This window comes from Leptosomus discolor, chromosome 5 (assembly GCF_034619465.1).
Source record: "Leptosomus discolor isolate bLepDis1 chromosome 5, bLepDis1.hap2, whole genome shotgun sequence".
In the NCBI taxonomy this organism is placed as follows: domain Eukaryota; kingdom Metazoa; phylum Chordata; class Aves; order Leptosomiformes; family Leptosomidae; genus Leptosomus; species Leptosomus discolor.
Genome location: NC_141395.1, coordinates 21,110,112 through 21,131,610, shown reverse-complemented (window position 1 = coordinate 21,131,610; position 21,499 = coordinate 21,110,112). Strand labels below are relative to the sequence as shown.

The 21,499-nt window shown below is 38.6% G+C and overlaps 1 protein-coding gene across 1 annotated transcript; it reads left to right on the top strand.

Moving 5' to 3' along the window:
- Positions 1 to 192: 192 nt before the first annotated feature.
- GALNT3 (polypeptide N-acetylgalactosaminyltransferase 3) lies at positions 193 to 20,845 on the top strand. Its single transcript, XM_086465960.1, has 11 exons — positions 193 to 208; positions 9,553 to 10,152; positions 11,503 to 11,675; positions 12,884 to 13,033; positions 13,291 to 13,525; positions 14,297 to 14,414; positions 14,847 to 15,047; positions 16,172 to 16,303; positions 17,273 to 17,374; positions 20,069 to 20,221; positions 20,723 to 20,845. Exons 2-11 carry the CDS (start codon positions 9,641 to 9,643, stop codon positions 20,843 to 20,845), a joined length of 1,899 nt encoding a protein of 632 aa, XP_086322086.1. The 5' UTR covers positions 193 to 208; positions 9,553 to 9,640.
- Positions 20,846 to 21,499: the final 654 nt, after the last annotated feature.

Here is a 21,499-nt window from a genome sequence, read left to right as displayed (position 1 = left end):
AAAAAGCACGTTTTCCTTCGGGAACGGAAGGCGAAGAGGGCGAGCGCGGCGTCCCGCTCCTGGCTCCCCTCCGCCGCAGCCCGGGCCGAGGGCCCCGCTCCCCCCTTGCCCCCCGGCTCCCCCTGCCCCGGGCGGGCCCCCAGCCCGCGCGCCCACCCGCGCCGCGCGGGCCCGCCGGCGGCAGAAGCCTCGCGCACCTGGGCGCCAGGTGAGGGCGGGGCAGGGCGCAGGCGCAGGCCCGCGCGCACCTGGCGGCCGTTGAGCGGAAGCCGTAGCAGCCCGCCCGGCTTCAGCCTCCTGGCGCTGTGGGCGGCCTCCCGGCGGGGCGGGAGCGGCGGCGGGCGCCGGGTCCTCCCTTCGCCTCCGGCCGCTGCACGGGCAGCGTGTCCGTCTTCCTCCCGCCGGACGAGGTGAGTGGGGGAGTCGCGGGGCGCAGGGAGCCCGTCTCCCCGCGCGGCTCCGCTCCTCCTTGGAGAGGGCCCGCGGTCGGCAGCGGGGTAGCGCCCGGTGCCGCTTCTCCTCTGTTCAGCGCCAGCTGTCTGGGCGCGCGCGGCGCGGGGCACAACGGGCGGGCGGGAGCCGTGGCGGGAGGGAGAGGTCCTGGGGCAGCCGTGGGGCCGGGGCCTGCCCGGAGGATCCCCCGCAGACACCCCTCCACGCGCGCTGCCCGCCCGCCACACGCAGTCCCCTCCGATCCCACCGACGCGGCCAGCGCCAGGGGCCTTCCAGGGGGCTGGGGACGGCCGAGTCCTGCGTGCCCCGCTCTGGGCAATCGTGAAACGGGGCGAGGGGCTCCGGCTGCGGAGGAGGGCGCTGCTGCCGGGCAGCTGGGCAAACGGGTCTCCGGGAAGCGCTGGCCAACAGCCGGATGCGCTGTTCAGACCAAAAGTATTGACCGAGGGCGGTGTCTCTTGCACGTACTGATCCCGCCCAAGTATTTCTCCGCAGTACCGCATTGATTTGATAACAGCAGGGTGATGGTTTCATTGGGTACGTTGCCAGCTTCCTCTGGTATATTTCGTCCTATATGACGTACTTTTGAGTTACTAGATTGTCTCTTTTCTCCGGCGGTTTGTTAGTCTTTATGCAGCAGGTGACAGTACTTAGGAGCATTTTCTTGGTTCTGGAGAACTGACAGGAAAACTGACTTGGAGCATGGATAAACCTTAGTGTCGTGGATTTTTTTTTTAACTTAGCATAAAATATGCTTGTACAAAGAAGTATTTATTTAACCAACAAATACAGTTATTAATAAAAATATTGTGCTGGAAATACGAGTTCTATGCATGCATCTCAGTAGTGTTTTACATGTAAGTCTTGTGTTACAAAGCGTCTTTTAATTAAAAAATTACGAATTATATTGATCTATTCAGTCTTGACTAAAGCCAGTGTCATGCTACTGAGCTGAGTGACAGAGTTACAGACTGAGGCAGAACAGCCAATTTATGGATTTTGGTTTCTTTTTTTAGCTAGGTTTGCTTAGTGGCCTGGTCAGTTTGGCATCTGGTACTGTCATCTTCTCAATGACATAGCAAAGTAAGAATTAAGTTACGTTACAGAGAGCCCAAATTACTATTTTTGTTGCACTGTGGGAAGGAGCAGATGACCAGTTTTCCTCCTCCTCGTAACTGCTGTTGCCATTTAACTTTGCCGCCTTTTTTGGGTGGGGTAATACCAGTGGCAGCCTGAATATCTTGACTTCTATCAAAATATCAAACTGTGTGACATTTTCCCGAAGTCTGTGGTTCTAGGTGGTAAACTGTGTTGCTTTGAGACATTTGTTTTTGTTTTGCATAAATTTATTGCCTGGTCTGTCTGTTCCGAGAGCTGATCCCTACCTAGTTCGGGGCTTCCCCTTTCTCTGTAATCAGTGTAGACAATTGTGTTCATAATATGAGTTGCTGATCAGGTGCCTACTAGCTCTGATGAGTTTCTCCTTCTAATCTGCTCGTTTTTGTGCTTATCTTCTAGAAGATTTGAAAGTGCCTCAGGGTTCTAGACCATGAAGTGCCAGATTTTGTCCACTCATGTAAAGCATGACTTTATTCACATGCTGTCTCTCTTAGCATTGTCTGATTTTTTCCTAACATTTGCTGACATCATGTGCCATAGGAAAGTAGTTCTGCTTGCAAACAGAGAAATCATGTTGCAAAACTGCTGACAGTGACTTAGTAATTAAATTCTAAATGACTATTTGTTGTTAGGTAAGATTATTCAGCAGTGAAAAGTGGCTGGATAAGAACCAGTTAAGTGGGGAGAGGAGGAAGGTGATGACCAAGGTTAGTTTAGCAGTCACTGACCTAATAAACCTCAGTAAATCTCAAAAAAATGTATGAGGAGACTTGCTTTGACTTAACTTTTAGTTTAAACAAGTTTAAGACCAATTATGGTGTAAAACGGTGATTTCAAGCCCTACACTTAATACTCAGATGTTTTTGTTATCTTAGAAACATTGCTACAATAAGGAAAACAAACAAACAAAAAATTCCCTTGTTTATGATCCAGAGATTATTTTCTGATGCTTAAGTGAAAATCAGACACTAATCCTTCTAAGTTAAAACAGCACTTTACAGCTGCAATGGTGCTTGCTTGACATCATGGCATTTTTAGGGACAGTCTAAAATTATTTTAACAGAGGCCCAAACCAATCTGGCCAAGAAAAAAAAAGGAAGCCACAGAGTTGAGTGAAATTTAAATTTGAGTTCAGTGCATATTTACAGTCCCAGGACTGAAAAATAAGCCGTCAAGATTTTTTTATAATATATGGTTAATGTATACTTTTAATATGCTATTTGTTGTCACAGGGAACTGTCTATCTCTGCCTATCACGTACAGTGCTTAGCTGTAGAAAAATAGTACTAGTGCTCATTTTGAAAGTTTTTGGAAGCACTTCCATTAGAATACGTAGAAGGAGGGTGGGTGTTTTTTTGTATGTTTTTACATCTCGAAGAAACTGCTGAAAAAACATAGTTTACAAAGTTGTATTCCAGCTAGGTGTTTTGGGTTGCTGCTGCTCCAAATTTCTTCAGCCTATTGTGTTATCCTCCAGTTACAGCTTTTGATTTTTCTGTAATAATCACTGGGGCAGATTACAACCAGTCTGCTAGAGTAACCTGTGCCCTTAATGTTTCTAAAACTATGACTCAGGAACAGAGTAAGTTCAGTATTCCTCTTCCAATTACTTTTTTTCAGGAGTAGAACCACATTTCCACTGGCTGAGTTTCAACAAATGTACCCGGAGGAACGGTATCTGGGGTTTGTGAATGTCATCTGTATGCCCTATCTGGGAGTGTGTTCAGTAGCAATTCTTAGTGGAAGAAATAGGCAAGTGTCATCTGCTGCAAGTGTAGAGATGGGAACTGGCTGGCTGATTCTCCTTTTCATGTGAGGCCTCAAATTTCTGGGCGCTGCACTTAATACTTTGTTCCTTTATTTAAGCCGAGGGCTAATATTCTTGTGAATAGGAGCATAGCATGGTAAACTTAAGGAACTGTTCTCATTTTCCGCAAGTTCTGAAGTGCTTTTGAATGTTTTTGATTGTTTGGAGAGCGTTTGTATTCTGTATTCAGCTAAACCGGTATGAAAAATTCACTCCCAATTGGACATTTCTTAGGCTGTCACAAGAAGTGGTAATGTGAGCAGATGTTCTGCTGGGATGTACTCCTAGGAGTGGAAATGGTTTAGTTCAATGATTTATTTATTTATTTATTTATTTTGCTGGTAGAAAAAAACCTCAATTTCCATGGTGGCAGAAGATCAGAAGAAACCAATCATTTCAGTAGCTAATGTTCTAGTAGCATCTACATTGGTATTCATGCAAAGAAAACAAAAAAACCCATCTAGAATTTTAGATTCAGAAATACCAGTGGTGAAAGTAGCACTTCTTACAGGTGACATATCCCAGCGTATGTAATCATGTATCTTTGGCAGACTTTTACTAATTTGGTGAGAACAGTTGGTCATCAGTGTCAGGTCTTTTTTTTTTTTTTTTTTCCCAAACGACTTGGTCAGTATTTCTGTTCACACACGTGCTTTCTGATTAAGGGGACATTAAGGTCTTGATGAAAGGATTGTGTACTTAGACATTAAGAAAAAATAGACAAGCTTTTTAATGGTCCTGTGTTTCTGGAGTTACAGAAGAAATTATATTAGGGTGAAGCAAAGTAGTGTACTTGAATAGTCATGATTAGAATCATTCTGAAGGGGTTTTTGTCCTTTTTTTTTTTTTTTTTTTAGTTATTTTTTTCTTAAGTATTTATTTAATATTTTTTACTTAGTATTTTATCTTTTTAATTTTTTAATGTTCCATAAGTGACATTCTCGGGAAACATTAGAACCCTATTTAACATTCAGGTAAAAGAAAAGTAGACTTTAAAACAGTTTTTTGAAAAAAAGTGAGGTCAAGTATATTGTTGATACTAACCCCAACAAATTTGTCCTCATTGCCATGGTCTGAAAGAATTTCTGCTGATTTGAATTATCTTGCCTTTTTGATTTTTTTTTTTTTTTTTTAATGATTGTGTGCAGCGTTGCTCAGAACAAGCTAACAAAAAGTCAGAGTTGTCTACATGTTGCTACTGTAGTGAGGCTTTCTTGTAGGACAGAGTTTTTGCAGACAGTCTGACATCAGAGTTAGTGGGTGGCATAATGTAACATAGACTGTGTATTGAATTCACACACTACCCATGTGATGTGGTTTGAAGTAGAGTGGCAGCTGCTTTTTGGCACTTTTAGAAGACTTTTGTAGTACATATTAGTTTTCTGGTTATTTTCATCTTAAAAAAAACCCAAAAAACCAAAAAACAAAACAACCCCCCCCCCAACCCTAAAATCCAGCTTCTGATGTTTAGGGCTAATTATTTCAAAGTGCTGTAAGAATCCAGACTACTATTAGTGGAAATAACACTAATGAATAGAAGATTAAACACTTTGCCAAACAGACACCTCAGGGAGTTTAATCATGCTACATATTTCTTGAGTATGTCCTGGAGGATGGAACAGTAGCTTGGTCTGTGCTTTACAGACATTGCTATGCCATAAAAATGTGTGAGGCATTTGTGGGGCATAAAGATTGTATTTCTGACTACAGAATTTCCTGGTAAAAGCCCTAAGGAAGATACAGCTTTCATGGCAGTAGTTCTTTGGACAATGTAGTCTGTGTTCTGGAAACTGCTACTGTTTTATGCAACAAAGAGCTCTTCTCTCATTGCAAGCAATATCCCTGTCAGGTATTTTGTTAATAAAACTAGAGTCAGCATTTGTCTATATCAGAGTGTTTGCTGTACGTTTGTGGCAAACGAGCCCGTGTTTGTCCACTGCACCTCTGCTGAACATCCTACCCCAAGGCTATCCCTTGGTCCTTTCTTTAAAAAAGGAACATCATTGGCACTTGTCCCTGTGCAGAGCATGCTGCCCTGTATGCTACTGGAGCATGCTAATCAGCATTGAAAGAGTTAAGTCATGTTGCTCTGTTGCACAACCTGCTGAACTCAGGTGGTTGTCTTTTCATTTCTAGGGACAGACATGTTTCATCTGTGTGTTATGGCAGCCTGCTGTAGTTAGACCTGGGCAGCCCAGACAGATGTGTCCAATACAAGGAAATGTGTTGTCAAAGTGTATGCAGATAAAAGTGAATATAGTTACATGGGGAAACAAATGATTAATAAATTGCCCTGTGTTCTTGGTTGCTTATTAGGTCTGTTCATTATAGTCTTTAATGACTTATTTGTCTGAAGACAGATGTATGCAAAACACAGGTAGTACAAGAAATATTCTGGATGGATTTTAGGTTTTGGGTATTTTGATTTACAGATATCTTGACTATTGTGTTGATCATGAGTATTCTAAGGGCTTGTATATGCTCAGTTTTTGCAGAAAATAATCCCAAATAAAAATAACAGTAATTTAGTTTAAGCTTTTGGTAAAAGGTACATATGTATGTTTGATGTTTTCTGAAGAATAGGTTAGCGTGTCAGCATCAAAGCCACAGCAGCAAAAGTCTGATGTATGTGCTAAAAATCTATGGAAGAAATCTTTGGTATTTTCTAGTCCATTTTTCGTTTTTGTTACTCAGTACAATGAAGCCAAAGTTCACATAGTAAACATAAAACTATAAAAAAAAATTGTGATTTAGTGAGCATAGCATAAGTAAATATTGCTGCATTAATTGAGATGCTGAATATGTACAATGGAAATCTGACAACTGCAACTTTAACTCTCTAAAGTACTTCTTAAATTAGTTAAAAGGTTTCTCTGGTACTAAGGCAGATAACAGATATGTAGGCATATGATGTAATTTTTCTACCCTTTGAGTAGTCTCATGCCAGTTCATTAAGATGAAAAGAGACAGTCATAAATATTTGACTCAAATACTGCTTAAGTTCTGAAATTTAAGCATAATTTCAGTGTAAAACAGTCATCGTTGCTGCATAAAGTGAACTTTAACCTCTCTTCTCTTGACATATTTTATACCATCATATTCATTAAAGCTTAACTTTTCTCTTGTCATGAACAAATTTAAGTCTCTCTGCCAAGAGGAAGAGGCCTAGAGGACAGTGAAGAACGTTGTTGTATATTTAGTGATACAAAAGAAATTTGAGGGGAACAATGTTTGGAAACAAACCAACCAGCCAACCAATGCTGATGCCCCCCTCCCCAGGTGTTTGCCTGACTGACTATGCCTAGTGACAACTTATGAGATGAAGTTGCCAGACCTCTTAGAATATTAAGTACTTCAAGTATTAAAAAACCTGTGTTTTCTTTTTTTTCTATTTGAGGAAGATATGTTTATATTGCTTATTGTTTCCTAAGCTTTAAGATTTACTAATATCATATATGCTCTTGCATGGTGCCCTGAGAAACAGTAATGTGATTTTCTATTTTATGGTATTATGAAAACATTCCTGGTTAATAGGTTGCAGAGGCTGTAGACTCAGGCAGAGCCCTTGCAGATTTACCAATGGCAGTATTACAAGTTAGTCTTCTTGCTGGGCGCTGATCTGTATGTATGCTTAGGGTTTGACATCGTGTATTGCGTTTACATGGCAAGGTTGGGAGGCAGGGGCTGCCCCTGTGCTTGACACAGCTGGTTCTAGCCAGCTCTAAAATGGACCCACTGAGCCCAGGGTAGCAGGTCACACCTCTGTGATGAGGTATTTAAGAAAGGGTAAAGAATGCTGGACAGCAGCTGTGAGACAGAGGAGTGAGAAAAACATAAGAGAAACAACCCTGCAGACACCAAGGTCTGTGAAGAAGGAGGGGAGGAGGTGTTCTGGCAACCAGAGCAGATGTTTCCCCGCAGCCCATGGAGAGGACTATGAAATAGTTGTCCCACTGCAGCCCATGGAATAGACCATGGTGAAGAAGGTATTTCTCTGCAGCCCATGGAAGACCACGCTGGAGCAGGTATCCACACTGCAGCCCGTGCAGGAAACCGTGCTGGAGCAAGTGGATGTGCCCTGAAGGAGGCTGCAGCCCATGGAGAGCCCACACAGAAGCAAGATCCTGGCAAGAACTGTGACCTGTGGATGAGCCATGCTGGAGCAGTTTTTGCTGAAGTACTGTACCCTGCAGAGACAACCCATGTTGGAGCAGGAGAAAGGTGTGAAGAGGAAGGAGCAGCAGAGATGAAGCATTATGAGCTGACCACAACCCTCATTCTCCATCACCTGTACACCACTTGGGAGAAATGAGATAGAGGAATAGGGAATGAAGGAGTGACATTGAGCCTGGGGGTGTGGTTTTAGTTTTGTCTTTGTTTCTCACCATCCTACTCTCGTTTTAATTGGCAATAAATTAAATTCATCTTCCTTGAGTCTGTCTCTCTGTGACAGTAATTGGTAAGTGATCACACTGTCCTTATCTCGACCTGTGTGCTTTTCCATCTTATTTTCTCCCCACTGTCATGTTGAGGAGGGGGAGTGAAAGAGTGGCTGGGTGGGTGTCTTGACAGCTGGCCACGATCAACCCACCAGACATTGGGAGAAAACAAGGCATTTTTTAATCTGGCAGTTTGGTAAATTGGTCGCAATCCTTTCACCAGGAAAGAAAGGTTTTGTTCTTAGTCTTGCGTTGTATAGGTATCAGTACTGTAGCACAAATATTTCAGCACTAAAGAAAAATGGGAAAATAGTGTGTAAGACTGTATTGGACTGATTTTTTTTTTTAATGGGTTTTCTTAGAAATTTTGTGAGCCTTGTGAGGCACATTTTAGTATCTATATGACAATGATTTAATGAGCTTCCCCTCTGTGTTCTTATAACAGTAGGTTTACGGTAAAACTGCTGTGCTTTGAATGATGGGGTTATTAAAAAAGCTGACATAAGCTTTCAAATAAACTGTAATGTCAACAAATCCTGATGCTTATCCTGAAAATTCTTGAAGGAAACCAGGTGAGATTTTTCCTGTTTTCTATAAGTTATCTCTCTTCCTGAGTATATGTTTTTCCAGATAAGAAAGGCAGAATCTATTTGTATTTCAAAGGATGAAATAGAAAAGTAGTTTTTTGCAATTCTGTGTTCAGTAGTTAGCAAGCGGGAATTAACTGTGGCTTTTATCTAGATGCTTCTTATTTCTTTTCTCAGTTCACATACATGCAAACTTACACAAAAATAAAGCTGTGCTTTGAATTGAGGCTGGTTACTGTTTTTCCCCTTCTTGTAAACTGCCAATTTTGCAGAGAATTTAATTCAAATCACTTGGACTCTGGTAGTCTTCAAATGTTTTTCATAGTTCCCCATTTTTGAAAGCCACTGAATAATTGCTTGTCTGTGAAAAAAATAGTGGCAGAGTTCCTGAAAGAGGAGAGCTCTTTGACATGTTCTCTTGATGAGTTGCAGCAGCACATGCCAGAAAATGCAGTACAAGTGAATGATAAAAATATGCAGAATGATTACTTGATCCTTAGACTAAATTAATCTACTGCAAGTTACCTGTATTAAGTCTGCATTGAATATTGAACTAAATTAATCTAAAAATTTCCCACTTGAAGTCTGATTACTTAAGTCTGATCTTGAAATGGATTGGTTTTTTAATATTGGAAATTTCAAAATTGTTGAAATAAGTTGATTGAGAAGTCCTTTCTGTCTTTATAGTTCACTTTTTATGTAGATCTGTCTTACATGCAACTTGAACTTATATTGTTTCCATCTGTTTTCTTTCTATGCCATCCTTGACCTAAAATTCCCTGCTTCTAGAAGACCTAAAACAACACTGTCCTCTAATTTTAAGCAACTTAATTTTCAAGATTTGGAAGAAAATTCATGTGAAGTAGTGGCATTGTGTAGAAATGGTGTTCTCTTCTTAGTGGATTGCCTGCTTTCTGATTCTTCTACTTAAAGTGTAGTCAAAAAACCAAAAAATCAAACTCAAAAACTGGAAAGTGTATTTTGGGTGTCTTGTAGATAGGTTTGACGTATCTTGTGATTAAGTGATGGGCACACAATGTTTGAGAGTTGGGAGCTGTGAATTAATTCCTGCCCATTCATTTCTTGTGGTTTTACACTGTTGAATATACTAGATGTCTAAATTAATACTTTTTGGTTTAATTTACAGGTGTTATAATTTCAAGAAATGCTGTGACCTATTTGAAGAACGTCGTTCACAGGAACTTTCGTTTTGTGCTAATTTTTTTAAAACTAGAATGGCTTTGAAAAAAAAACTCAAACTATTCAAGAAATTATTTTTTCACTGCAAACTTTGGAAGTTTAGCGTTATTGTGTTTGTCTTTCTGGTGTTTTTATTTTTATTACAAAGAGAAGTGGGTGTTGAAGATTTTAGAGATGAAGCAGGGATTGAGCCAGCTGTTGGAAAGAAGAGTCAGGTATTAGGTCTTGTGTTAAATTCTATGAACAATATCAAAGGTGCAAAGCCAAAAATGCAGATAAAAGCACCTGTTCGGCAAACCAAGATTCCTGGAGAGAGACACTGTTTGCCAGGATACTATACTGCAGTGGAGCTAAAACCCTTTCTAGATCGACCCCTTCAAGATCCTAATGCTCCTGGAGCTTCTGGCAAAGCATTTAAAACCATCAACTTAAATTCAGAAGAAGAGAAAGAAAAACAGCGTGGAGAAGAAAAACACTGCTTTAATGCATTTGCAAGTGATAGGATTTCTTTACACCGAGATCTTGGACCAGACACTCGACCTCCTGAGTATGTTGAAATGTGTATATCCTGATAGTTGAAAAACTGGTCAGAAATGCAGCCCGCAAGATGATTGCAGTTCAGCGTTAGGTGATAGTTTAGGAAAGTCTCCTCACTGTACATAATGGTTGGCTGTACATAGTGATCCACAGTGCCAAAGCCAAGAGTGTTTAGAACGGCTCACTTCTTTTATGGTTTTGAATTCAAAGTAATCATATTTAAACAGGGCTTTCTGCTTTCGCTTTAAGCTACAATTTCTGAGTGACTTTCTGGAAGCCTGCTAAGTTTTACTTACAAGAAAACTAAAAATGTGATCTAAAGTTTTTCCCAATTTTAAAAAACATTCCCTCCCCTCCTTTTTTTTTTCTGTATTTTTTTTTTTTTAATAAAACCACCAGCATAGTTTAATAAATCAGGAATTGTAAACTGTTGAACAAGGCAATGGAACATCTCAGCAATCTCGTAGTACTGAAAAATTTTATTAAGACTGTAGGACTTGGGTGGAGTGGGTTTTGGTTATGAGCAGTCTCTGTCAGTGTCAGATTATGTGTTCTCAGCTATCTGTGTCAGAAGTGACTGACCTTGCTGAGCTGCCCATGGTAGTACGAATGTCGTATTACACATGAAGCGGCTTACAGTAACCTTTGCTAGAACGTAACTGGTGAGTTTTTCGCCTGTGTATTTTCTGAGACAGTGGCTGTGGTAGTTACCTTGGGGAGTCTTCCAGTCTCTAAAGCTGACAGGCAATAAACAGTTAAGTGTGCAGCTTGTGAATGCAAAAGTGTTGTCTTGACTTGCGCTTGGATTTAAAGTTATGTTCAGAATACGTCAGTCTTGAAAAACTGTGCGTTTAAAATAGTCTCCCTTGATTGGCATAAGCTGTCCTGAGGATTATATGGTTTTTCTACAAAATTTTGAAGTTCTGAATTAGATCTGTTTTTCCTTGCAAACTCTGCAGTCTTCTAATAAATGTTCTTTATATTTTTGGGTTTCAGCAGTAATGGGGACTTGAAAGTCTGATTTTTGCAGCTTAGTATCTGCTACTCAATAGAATAACCTGTTTTTTTCTGAAGACGACCAGGGTGAAACATACTCAAAAGTTTGTGAGACAGAAGCAGAACTGAGTCAGTTGTTCGAGTGGAATTCTTACTCACCACACTTTTTAAAAATATTTTCTACAGCTTCTCCAGTTGGGGCACCTGCCTTTGTGCTGCAAAACTGGGATAGAAAGTGGAGAAGCTGAAATATTTAATGTCCATACTTAGAAAGCATTGTACTAGAAACAGAAGGGTTTATTTTAAGAGTGTGAGTCAAAATTTTTTGTCCATTTTGTAACATTTGACACTTTCTAATCTGTAGATGCATTGAACAGAAGTTTAAGCGTTGCCCGCCATTGCCAACCACAAGTATTATAATAGTTTTTCATAATGAAGCATGGTCCACTCTGCTCAGAACTGTTCACAGCGTGATGTATACTTCTCCTGCCATACTGTTAAAGGAGATTATTTTGGTGGATGATGCCAGTGTAGATGGTAAGAAGTCTATTTTCTCTTGATTTTTTTTAAATATAAGGCATATTAGGATTGCAGATAAATTGGTTAAAAGAGGATATCTTTTTACCACCATTAACATGTATAATGGTGGTTTTCTAAGTGGTTTTGTTCTTTTCTTTTTCTGTAAAATATAAAATAGTTCTCCCCCATCTTTTTTTCATAAGATAGTCAAATATGAAATTCTTGTCCTCCGAAAGATTTTTAAACCCCATTTCTGATTATTTGAATTCTAAGGCTGCTTAAACTGCATAACTGGTTGCATGACAAGTAGCTCTGTAATTTGTACTTCAAACCAATTACAATTTTTAGAACAAAGTATCCAAGGATAAATCAGCCAATGCTTATAGCAATTTGCGTTTTATCATAGTGATTGTCTTTATGCAAATTAATTTCATTAATATGAAGGGTAACGTCTTTCCCAGAAAGTAAAATTATTTAATGGAAGAATAATCCTCAATACTCAAGCTGACTGCAAAAAATAATTGAATGTATACTCAGTGTGATCACAAACACAAGTTCAAAAACCTTTATATGGTTTAGATGAACATGTCTATACGTACATGCTTTTATTAACGTATTGACACTTTTTGCAAGTCTGTGTTCGGTATACTGGCACACTTGGATGTGACGTATGTTGAGTAGTACAGTTGAATGCTAAGGATGGGCAGAAGAAGGAAGATGATGTGGGATGTTTAATGAGGGATGGAGGGTTGTTTCTCAAATTTTGCACACTTAAAGATTTTTTTTTTAATATATCTTCTGTTGCTGTTGTAAATATGCTCTTGAAAACTGTAAAATGTGCCGTCATTAAGGAAAAAAATTGCATGTTCTGCAGATAACCTGAGTAAGTAGGTGTGTGATCTGTTTGCTCTGAAAATGGATTTTGAATTTATATTCAAACTGTTAATACTGCAGAAGAGATGTACTAGCACATGTCCTTTCTCTTTTAGAATATTTTTAGTGTTCCATCTCCTGTTCTCTGCCAGTCACCTCTTTCTATGCCCCCACCCCCAGCAAAACTCAGCCCCTCAAAATAATGTTCAACAGTCAGGAATTGTTTACTGTTTTGATGCTGAGGTCATTCCTGGGGTTAGTGTGAATTGTTTATCCTGTAGTTTAATAATGTAAAATCCTAGATAGTGATGTGTATATACACTGAACATACTGAAACTGATTTCTCTTTCTAGAATACTTGCATGATAAACTAGATGAATATGTGAAACAATTTCAAATAGTTAAAGTAGTCCGTCAAAAGGAAAGAAAAGGTCTAATCACTGCACGGTTGTTGGGAGCTTCAGTAGCAACAGGAGAGACCCTTACCTTTCTGGATGCTCATTGTAAGTGTAACCTGAAGCTGTGCCAGGGCTGGTTTATAACGCTGTTGTCCTTGATTTAATGTTGCAGATTTTTTGCAAATTATGAACATTAGCGATGTATCATCTTTCCTATTGCTGCTTTATATTCCTGAAAGTATAATTAGTGATGCTATTTAAAAGCAGTGCATATTGGCTTGCTGTGGGCATGTTAAAATATTCCCTGTGTGCTACTTTATAGGCAAGTAAAACTTCAGTGCTTGTTCCCCTTTTCTCCCTAGGTGAATGCTTTTATGGCTGGTTAGAGCCATTATTGGCAAGAATAGCTGAGAACCCTGTTGCTGTTGTAAGCCCTGATATTACTTCTATAGATCTCCATACTTTTGAATTCATTAAACCATCTCCTTACGGGCGTAGCCACAACAGAGGAAATTTTGATTGGAGTTTGTCATTTGGATGGGAATCTCTTCCTAAACATGAAAATAAAAGAAGAAAAGATGAAACCTATCCAATTAGGTAAACATAATTTGCATGATGTTTTAAATCCTTCAGTGTTTGTGTTTTTTGTTATGAACAGCAGTTTGTAAATGAACTAGTTCTTCAGATGAGTATGATCAGAAGTCTTACCATCTTAGGTGGTTTTTGTAATACTTTTAAGAACCACATTGTAAATTTTAAAGCTTTCATAAAAATGTAGCCTCCTTAAGACAGTAATTGCTCTGCATTACCTTTTTTTCTACATACACTAGGAACATAATCAGCAATTTCTTTATATTTTTTCATCAGGAGGAAGGGGGGAGAGAAGGATTATAAAAAGTTCTTTTCAGTGACAGTACCATGGATTCTGGCTCCTCATTCATCATCCTTGAAAGGATGACAGCAAAGGTTCAGAGCACCAAAATACCAGTGTTACAGTGGTGCCTTTGATGATGGTTTTGTGTGCTTTGGCCGTAGACAGGCTACTGTTCTGGAGGAGTAATAGCTTTGCTTGATATCCTCCATACAGGGAAAATGTGTTATTTTTCCTGATGCTGTCTTTTATATCAGCAGTCATTAGTCTAAACCAGTTGTCAATAAACGGACAATAAAACTGTCAAATGAGACTCGATGTGGGCAGATTTAATTGCCTGAAGTATTGTCTATGCTAGGAGAATGTGTCAATGTAGTGAAACACCGGCACATGCATGGAGACTTCCTAGAACAGTTATACCATGATTTTACACCTATATTTTAAAAATCCCTACCTATTTGAATCCTGTCTTCCTCAGTAAATTTCTCTTTTTGCAGAACACCTACTTTTGCTGGAGGTCTCTTTTCAATATCAAAAGACTACTTTGAACACATTGGAAGCTATGATGAAGAAATGGAAATATGGGGAGGTGAAAATATAGAAATGTCTTTCAGAGTAAGTTTAGCTACTTAATTAGCAGTGGTCTCTGTACTGACAGGGTACAGGATTTTTGAGGACAAGTTAGTGATCTAGATCTTGACTTCTCTGCTGAGTCAGCCAGCTAGGACGTGGAAAATGACTTACTAGTGACCTAGGAAATAAAATGCAAACATGATCACTGAACTTTTTTTTTTTTTTTTTTAAGAGTGTTTAGGGTTGATAGTTGAAGTGTACATTTCCAGGGTTTACCTGATTAGGAAATTCACTTAAGGTATGCCTGATACGTGCGCTTTTGATAGTGGTTTAGGGTTTTTTCTGGTGAACGATAACATTGCTGAATTTTTTTCCACTCCCTTAGTTCTAATTGCAGTGCACTTATGTAATTTTATAATATATATAATAAATAACCCTTATATAATAAATAACGCAAAAAAATGTTATTATTAGGTATGGCAATGTGGTGGACAGTTGGAGATCATGCCTTGCTCTGTTGTTGGCCATGTCTTTCGCAGCAAGAGTCCCCATACTTTCCCAAAAGGTACTCAAGTGATCACACGTAATCAAGTCCGCCTTGCAGAAGTCTGGATGGATGAATATAAAGAAATATTTTACCGAAGAAACACAGAGGCAGCAAAAATTGTGAAACAAGTAGGTGGTGGTGGTGGTATTAGAAATCACACTTGCTGCGTTGAAAGTTTTGGTGAGCAAAAGTTATTTATTGACCAAGTATGTAAGGATTCTAGATACTTTAATGAAAAGACAGAGTTTGCTTAACACTGTAGCCCTAACAAACATGAAAAAACTCAGATGTTCGGGTGGTGATAGTGGTGTTTTGTGTGGTGGGGCTTTTTGATTGGTAAGGTTTTTTTCATACATTCTCTAAAATCCTGGGTTGTTTGCATTGAGCAGCTACTGGAACTACCAGAGCAGCATGAGAAAAGCTACTGAGCATAGAAATGCAAACTAATGTATTTTTCGGAGTGAGAAACATAATGTTTCATGATAGTCTCAAGTTGCTTCGTATTTTTACTTAAAAAGCAGTTTTTGTTGTCTTTAGCTGCAGAATAAAGCTTACTCAATGAGATACCCATCCTGTCTCTATCTGCTTAAAAACTTAAGTTAAATTCAGGGGGTTTGGGTGTTGGTTTGTTTATTTTGGAAGTGTTCTGGAACTTCGGTCTTTCACCAGCTGGAATCCAGAGTTTTCTTCAAGAAGCTGGTTTTTTCTCCCTTTGTATGATAGATTTTTGTGACTATTGTATCACTAATAGCACTAGATTTCCTAAGTATGTTTAGCAGTTAGACAACTGAATTTTGTCTGGGACATTCTGCATTGTACTGACTGTTATGCTAATGATTTAATTAAATAAATTAAATTAATTAAAATTCCTCATTTCAGCTCACACTTTTTAGTGAGATCAGTTAGCTTTATAGCTGTCATCAGTATGGTCTTGCTTGTACTTTCCCACTTCATGGCACTGTGTTAAAGCTGTCTTGGGACTAAGGATTTTTCTGTCGTTTCGAAGTTGTGATGTATTTTTCTTGCATGTTCTTTGAAATGCTGCAGGCAGGATGTCAGTGGTGTTATGATACTGAAAACAAACAGCAGTAACCAGAGTAGTACAGTATTTAAAAAAAATAATCAATAAATGAAGCTTAAAACTTCTTTAACGCTACAATACAGAATATCATAGGTTTGTATGTAGAAAATTGATATTAGTAACGTTAGTATATTTCTCTTCCATCCTGCCTTACTTCCCTTCCTCTAACAGAAAACTTTCGGAGACATCTCAAAAAGACTTGATTTAAGGCAGCGTCTGCAGTGTAAAAATTTTACCTGGTATCTCAGTAATGTTTATCCAGAAGCATATGTGCCGGACCTGAATCCTTTGTTTTCTGGCTATGTAAGTTTGATGTTAATTATTTTTTATAGTCTTCCATAATCCAGGAAGCTTGCTAACCTTTTATGCTACCTTAACCATAGCATTTACATTTTAGCTGTCCTTAACTGCTCTAGGGTTTTCTGTCACTACTCTGGACAAAGAATATCTTCTGCACACCTTGCTGTTTGAATATCTTACAGCTTTGCCAATGGTGATAGGAAATTTAAGAAAAGCTTCTTAATAACTAACAGTAGCCTTGCTTAACAGGATCTTACAAACTGCTAAGATAAGCAACACTCTGCCTATCACTAACAGTTAAAATGACACCGAAGTACTAAGCCAGTAGTGAGACATTTCTTGAATTATCAAGGTAAATTTAGCTTTATATAGTAAGAAGTCTGAGAGAATTTTTAGTTCACATTAATAAGTAAAACTGGACAGCCGTTCGCTTCCCAGAACTAGGTTTATGACGAGGAAAATATGTGTTTATAGTTACACGTATTTTATTTTTATAAAGACCATTGCATTTCTTCTGCCAAATAACTTCTTAGACATTGTGTTGCTAAGACCAAAAAAATATTAAGTTTCTAATAAATCTTAGTTTGAGGTGAATGTGAATGTTTACCCTGTATTTACAAATAAAATTTCCCATTCCTTCGGTTTTGATCATTTTATGTGTATCTGTTCAAATTGCAATTTCGATACCAGTAACCTTGTACACCAGTAGCCTAATAATTCACAGCGTGTGGCTGCAGACAACCATAACATAGTTAGTAGGCTTTTGGTTAGAAAGGACTAACTGAGAGACTAGGGTTTTTATATTTGAGTGTAGCAGAAAGTAAAAATGAAGTAACAGCTGTAATTGTTGTTAAGCCAGAGGTTAGTTTTGTATACAAGTGAGATGGTTTAATTTTTTGTCATCCCCACTAAGATTCTCTCTTTTTTTCTTTTTTCTTTTTTTTTTTTTTTCTGATAACGCTCTTTCTTTAGTTAAAAAATACAGGCAACCACATGTGTCTGGATGTTGGTGAAAGTAACCATGGTGGCAAACCATTGATTATGTATTCTTGTCATGGACTTGGAGGAAATCAGGTAAGATATTTGATACCTGATTTTTATGATCTATTCAGCTGTAACTTTACCATATTAAAGCTTTTTATTTATTTTATAGTAATTGACTGATTTTTTAGTATGCAATTTCTCTCTCTCTCTTTTTTCCCCGTGTTTCTTTAAGAGTCAATTCCTATACGTATTGTTAAAGGAAAATTTCATACTGCTCGTCATGTTGTATCCTGCTTCTAACAATTTGTGTTCAGCATACAGATTCAGGTTTTTAACACAATTGCACTGCTTCACTTGATTTCTCCTTTCTGTGCAAAACTTTTTCATCTTACCCTTACTACTTTTTTTGTAAATGTTGTCTTCTTAATTCCTCCTTTCCTTATGCTTCCTCCTGTTGCTTCTTTCTCTGCCACCAGGACTCGCAGTGTCAAGGAAGATGTCGGTGGGAATCCGGCCAGTGGGAGACCAAGTGGCCAGGCCTCAGCCACCTTCCCTGTCATGCTTGCAGCCTCATAGTGTGAGGTCAAAGTGGTCTGTCCTGTATTGGCTCATGCAAGTGAATAATATGATTGAATTTGTCCAAGAGCTCGCTTTGATGCATAGCTCTTGGAGGCAGTGATGGTGCTCTTTCTTCTACAGTATGACTTGCAATAGATGTCAGATACTGAATCCTTCAGGCACTACTGTAATACCAATAAAAGCTACATCTCCTTCCCTGCCCAGAAATAGCCACTTCTCTGTTGCCCTAAAGAGTTATTTGGTGAATAAAATTTATTAACTGTAGATCGTTAGTAACTAAAGATCAACAAAAGTTTAAAAGTTTTTATTAGAATATAGTTGTAATTTCTCTTTTTTTTTAATAAAATCTTCAGTCTTAAAAACCATCCATTGATGGCACTGTGAAAACGCAGACACATGAACCTAGTTAGCTGATGCTTTCCTAATCAGTTTTTGCAGGATATGAAATACTGTCTAGATTAACAACTACCCTGTTATGTGAGCTTCTCACGGTATTGAACTTTTTTTTATTATTTTATTCTTTTGTGGATTAATACTATATTCACCTTTTCACATTTTCACAGTCATTAACACAGGAACACTGTACCAAGACATTGTATTAAGAGATCTGCTGTATGCTGCTATTGTCATCTCTCTCTCTAAGTTACCTTGGACTGCACTAAACCTCTACGCTTCCAAGCGTTGTGTTTTTTGTTTTTCCTCCTAACATTACAGTGACAGTCTGAATCCCTTTAAATGCCAACCTTTAGAGAGCTTTAATACACGTTTTGCTGGTAATGCTCGAGAGATGTGCGTATTTGCTTACTTAACCCTTCTCATTACAATACTCTGTTTTCAGTTGGTTTATGTTCTTTACCAGACTTTGGCAGTGTAGGCTGAAATGTTCAATGCTACCTGTTGTCTTTGTCTATCTGTTTGAGATGGGAGAAGGGAGTGGAAGGCAGAACCTAATTTTCAGAATTGTACATCAATTGATTATCATTTTTCCTTCTTAGAATATTCTGGGGCTGGGAACACGTCCATCTCAACAGCATCTCAATATCCAAAACAGATGAAGTTTTAAACCTAGCTTTCAAGTCATATTTTCAGGGCTTGCAGAGATTTTGGAGTTCAAAAGATAAATTAGAACAGGTTAAGTCAGATTAACAGATTTAGAGTAAATTACTATGTCTGAGAGCTGAATGACTAAGCAGATCACTCCTGTCAGTACCTGTTCGGGGAACAATGTTGGGCACTCAAGAGACTCAAGAGCGAGATGCCTGTTTGTTCCTCAGTGCTATTCCCATTGATGCCAAGGCAGTGAGGAGGCAGGAGCTGACCAATTGGACAGATAGTTGAAAGCCCCAGGGAGCTACCTGGGCCTGCTCTTAATAGTCAAAGGAAAGATGCGGTGGTGAAGGCTGACAGAGAGAGCCGATAAACAGTTGTAGTGGGATATAATGATAGGAGCTCTGCTGTTTAAATGAGGAAGAAAAGGAAGAGACGAGGATGGTTGGGTAGGACTGGAGGTATAAAAGGACAGCTGTGTCTCTAACTGCTGGGATTAAATCCCTGGTAAGACTAGAATTATAGCCTGGGCTTCCTGAGCCTCAAATGTACTCTCCTGTCAGGAAATAATGGTAAAATTCACTCACAAAATACATACCTATGTTACTTTTATAATGGCTCGCTCCCAAGCGAACATAACAGCATCCTATTGTTAGCATTTATTGTTTAGATCAAGCAGCAAAAATTGATGTGAAGCATTCAGTTTTGTTCCATGTGACAAATTAGTTTTTGGTTGCTCTAAGAAAAAACAAAATCCAGCAACAAAAATTGCATAAAGATTTTTAAAGTTAAGAAATGCCAAAATGTAAGTTATCCATGCAACTATCTCCTCTCTTCAGTTTGTCTCCTGGGATTGTATATGATTCCTGGGGGAGGTAGCAATGAGATTTTGCATCATAATGTGTATGCACCAAGTGTCATTTGCAATTTATACATTTAAGTACTTCTAAATATATTCCATTGCATTGTATTAAAAAATTCTTTTAGTTTTGTAAACACTTTCAAAGCGTGTATGCTAAAAATCAGAGAAAAGATTTTGTAATCTCAAGTTGTTGAATAACAAATCTACTACATTGTATATTCGAATTTCAAAGGGTTAATTTAGTTCAACACTCTTGTTTGTTTATTTACTGAAATTTTAAAAAATTATTTAAATAGTACTTTGAATATTCTGCACACCATGAAATTCGACATAACATTCAGAAGGAGCTTTGTCTGCATGCTGCTAAAGGACCTGTGCAGCTTCGTGAATGTAACTACAAAGGCCAGAAAACCTTTGCCGCTGGAGAAGAGCAGTGGCTGCATCAAAAGGTACTTAGACTGTGCAGTGAATTGGCATTTTTATCACTGATCTTTTGTATGAGTTAATTTTCGATTTCCAGTAAAAGAGAAACCCCAACAAAACAAAGCTCTGAAGCCAAAAAGGAGTAAGGTTATTTATGGGAGGAAAATGTAGGTAATTTCAGCTTTTCAGTTACCAGATCAAAACTTGACGATTTCACTATTTTAAATGTAAAGTAGAAATGTCACTTAAAAAAACAGTTGATATCCTTTAGTGTGTGTGCCTGGGCATCCACCTGGAAGTCAATCCAAATGTTCTGTATCTTTTAAAATATTCTAAAAAAATTTTCCTCCCAAACCAAGTTGGCACTTGCACACTACTCATATTTGTGTGCTAGCCCCCTTCTGCTCTGTCTGTATGGCTTTACTCTTTAACAGCAATGAGCTTGGGAAAAGGAGGAGTGGGGGGAAATAGTATGTGCATTGTTTGTTCACTTTCTTTTTTTTCCCTTCCTTTTTTACTCACTTTAGGATCAAACTCTGTACAATGCAGCACTACATATGTGCCTTACAGGAAATGGAGAGCATCCGAGTTTGGCGTCCTGTAATCCATCAGACCCCTTCCAGAAGTGGATCTTTGGCCAGAACATTTAAGATTTAGTATTTATAGGCCAGGAGCATTTTAATAAAAGAAAAGATCCATTCTAAACTGTGACTTGTATATACACATATACTGCATTTTTAAGTGATGCGTACTTTAAATGCAAAATGTTTAAACCATTTCTTGTCCCTGTTATTTAAGTTGGATATAAATGTGTCATCAGAGATTCCCTAGGAGTCTGTTACACCAAAGATGACTGAGATCCTCTTAAGAGAAATGTTTACAATATTTCTGTGATAAGACTTCACATGTTGACCACTGATTCATGGATCGTATAGTCCTCTTTCACCTCGGTGACCATATGTATATTGTTCTTCCACATATTGTAAGTACTTCGGAAGAAGACTATTTTTCTCTGTAGAGTTACGAGAAATTCTTATATACTGTCTGAAACCCAAGACACTTTCTGTGTATATTTTTATGCTCCACTGGTTGACTTCATTTATTTTTTTTGAATCATTTACTTTACTCAGTGAATGATCCTCAATATTTTTTAAGATCCTTCACTTGAAAAATGAAATATTTGACCTTCTGGTTAAAGCCAACTAGGCTACTACACCGTGCTCAGCTTCCAGCAAGGCAGTTTTTCTTTTGTAGAAGACAATAATCATTCTCACTGAAATATGTATGTATGATTATTTTAATGG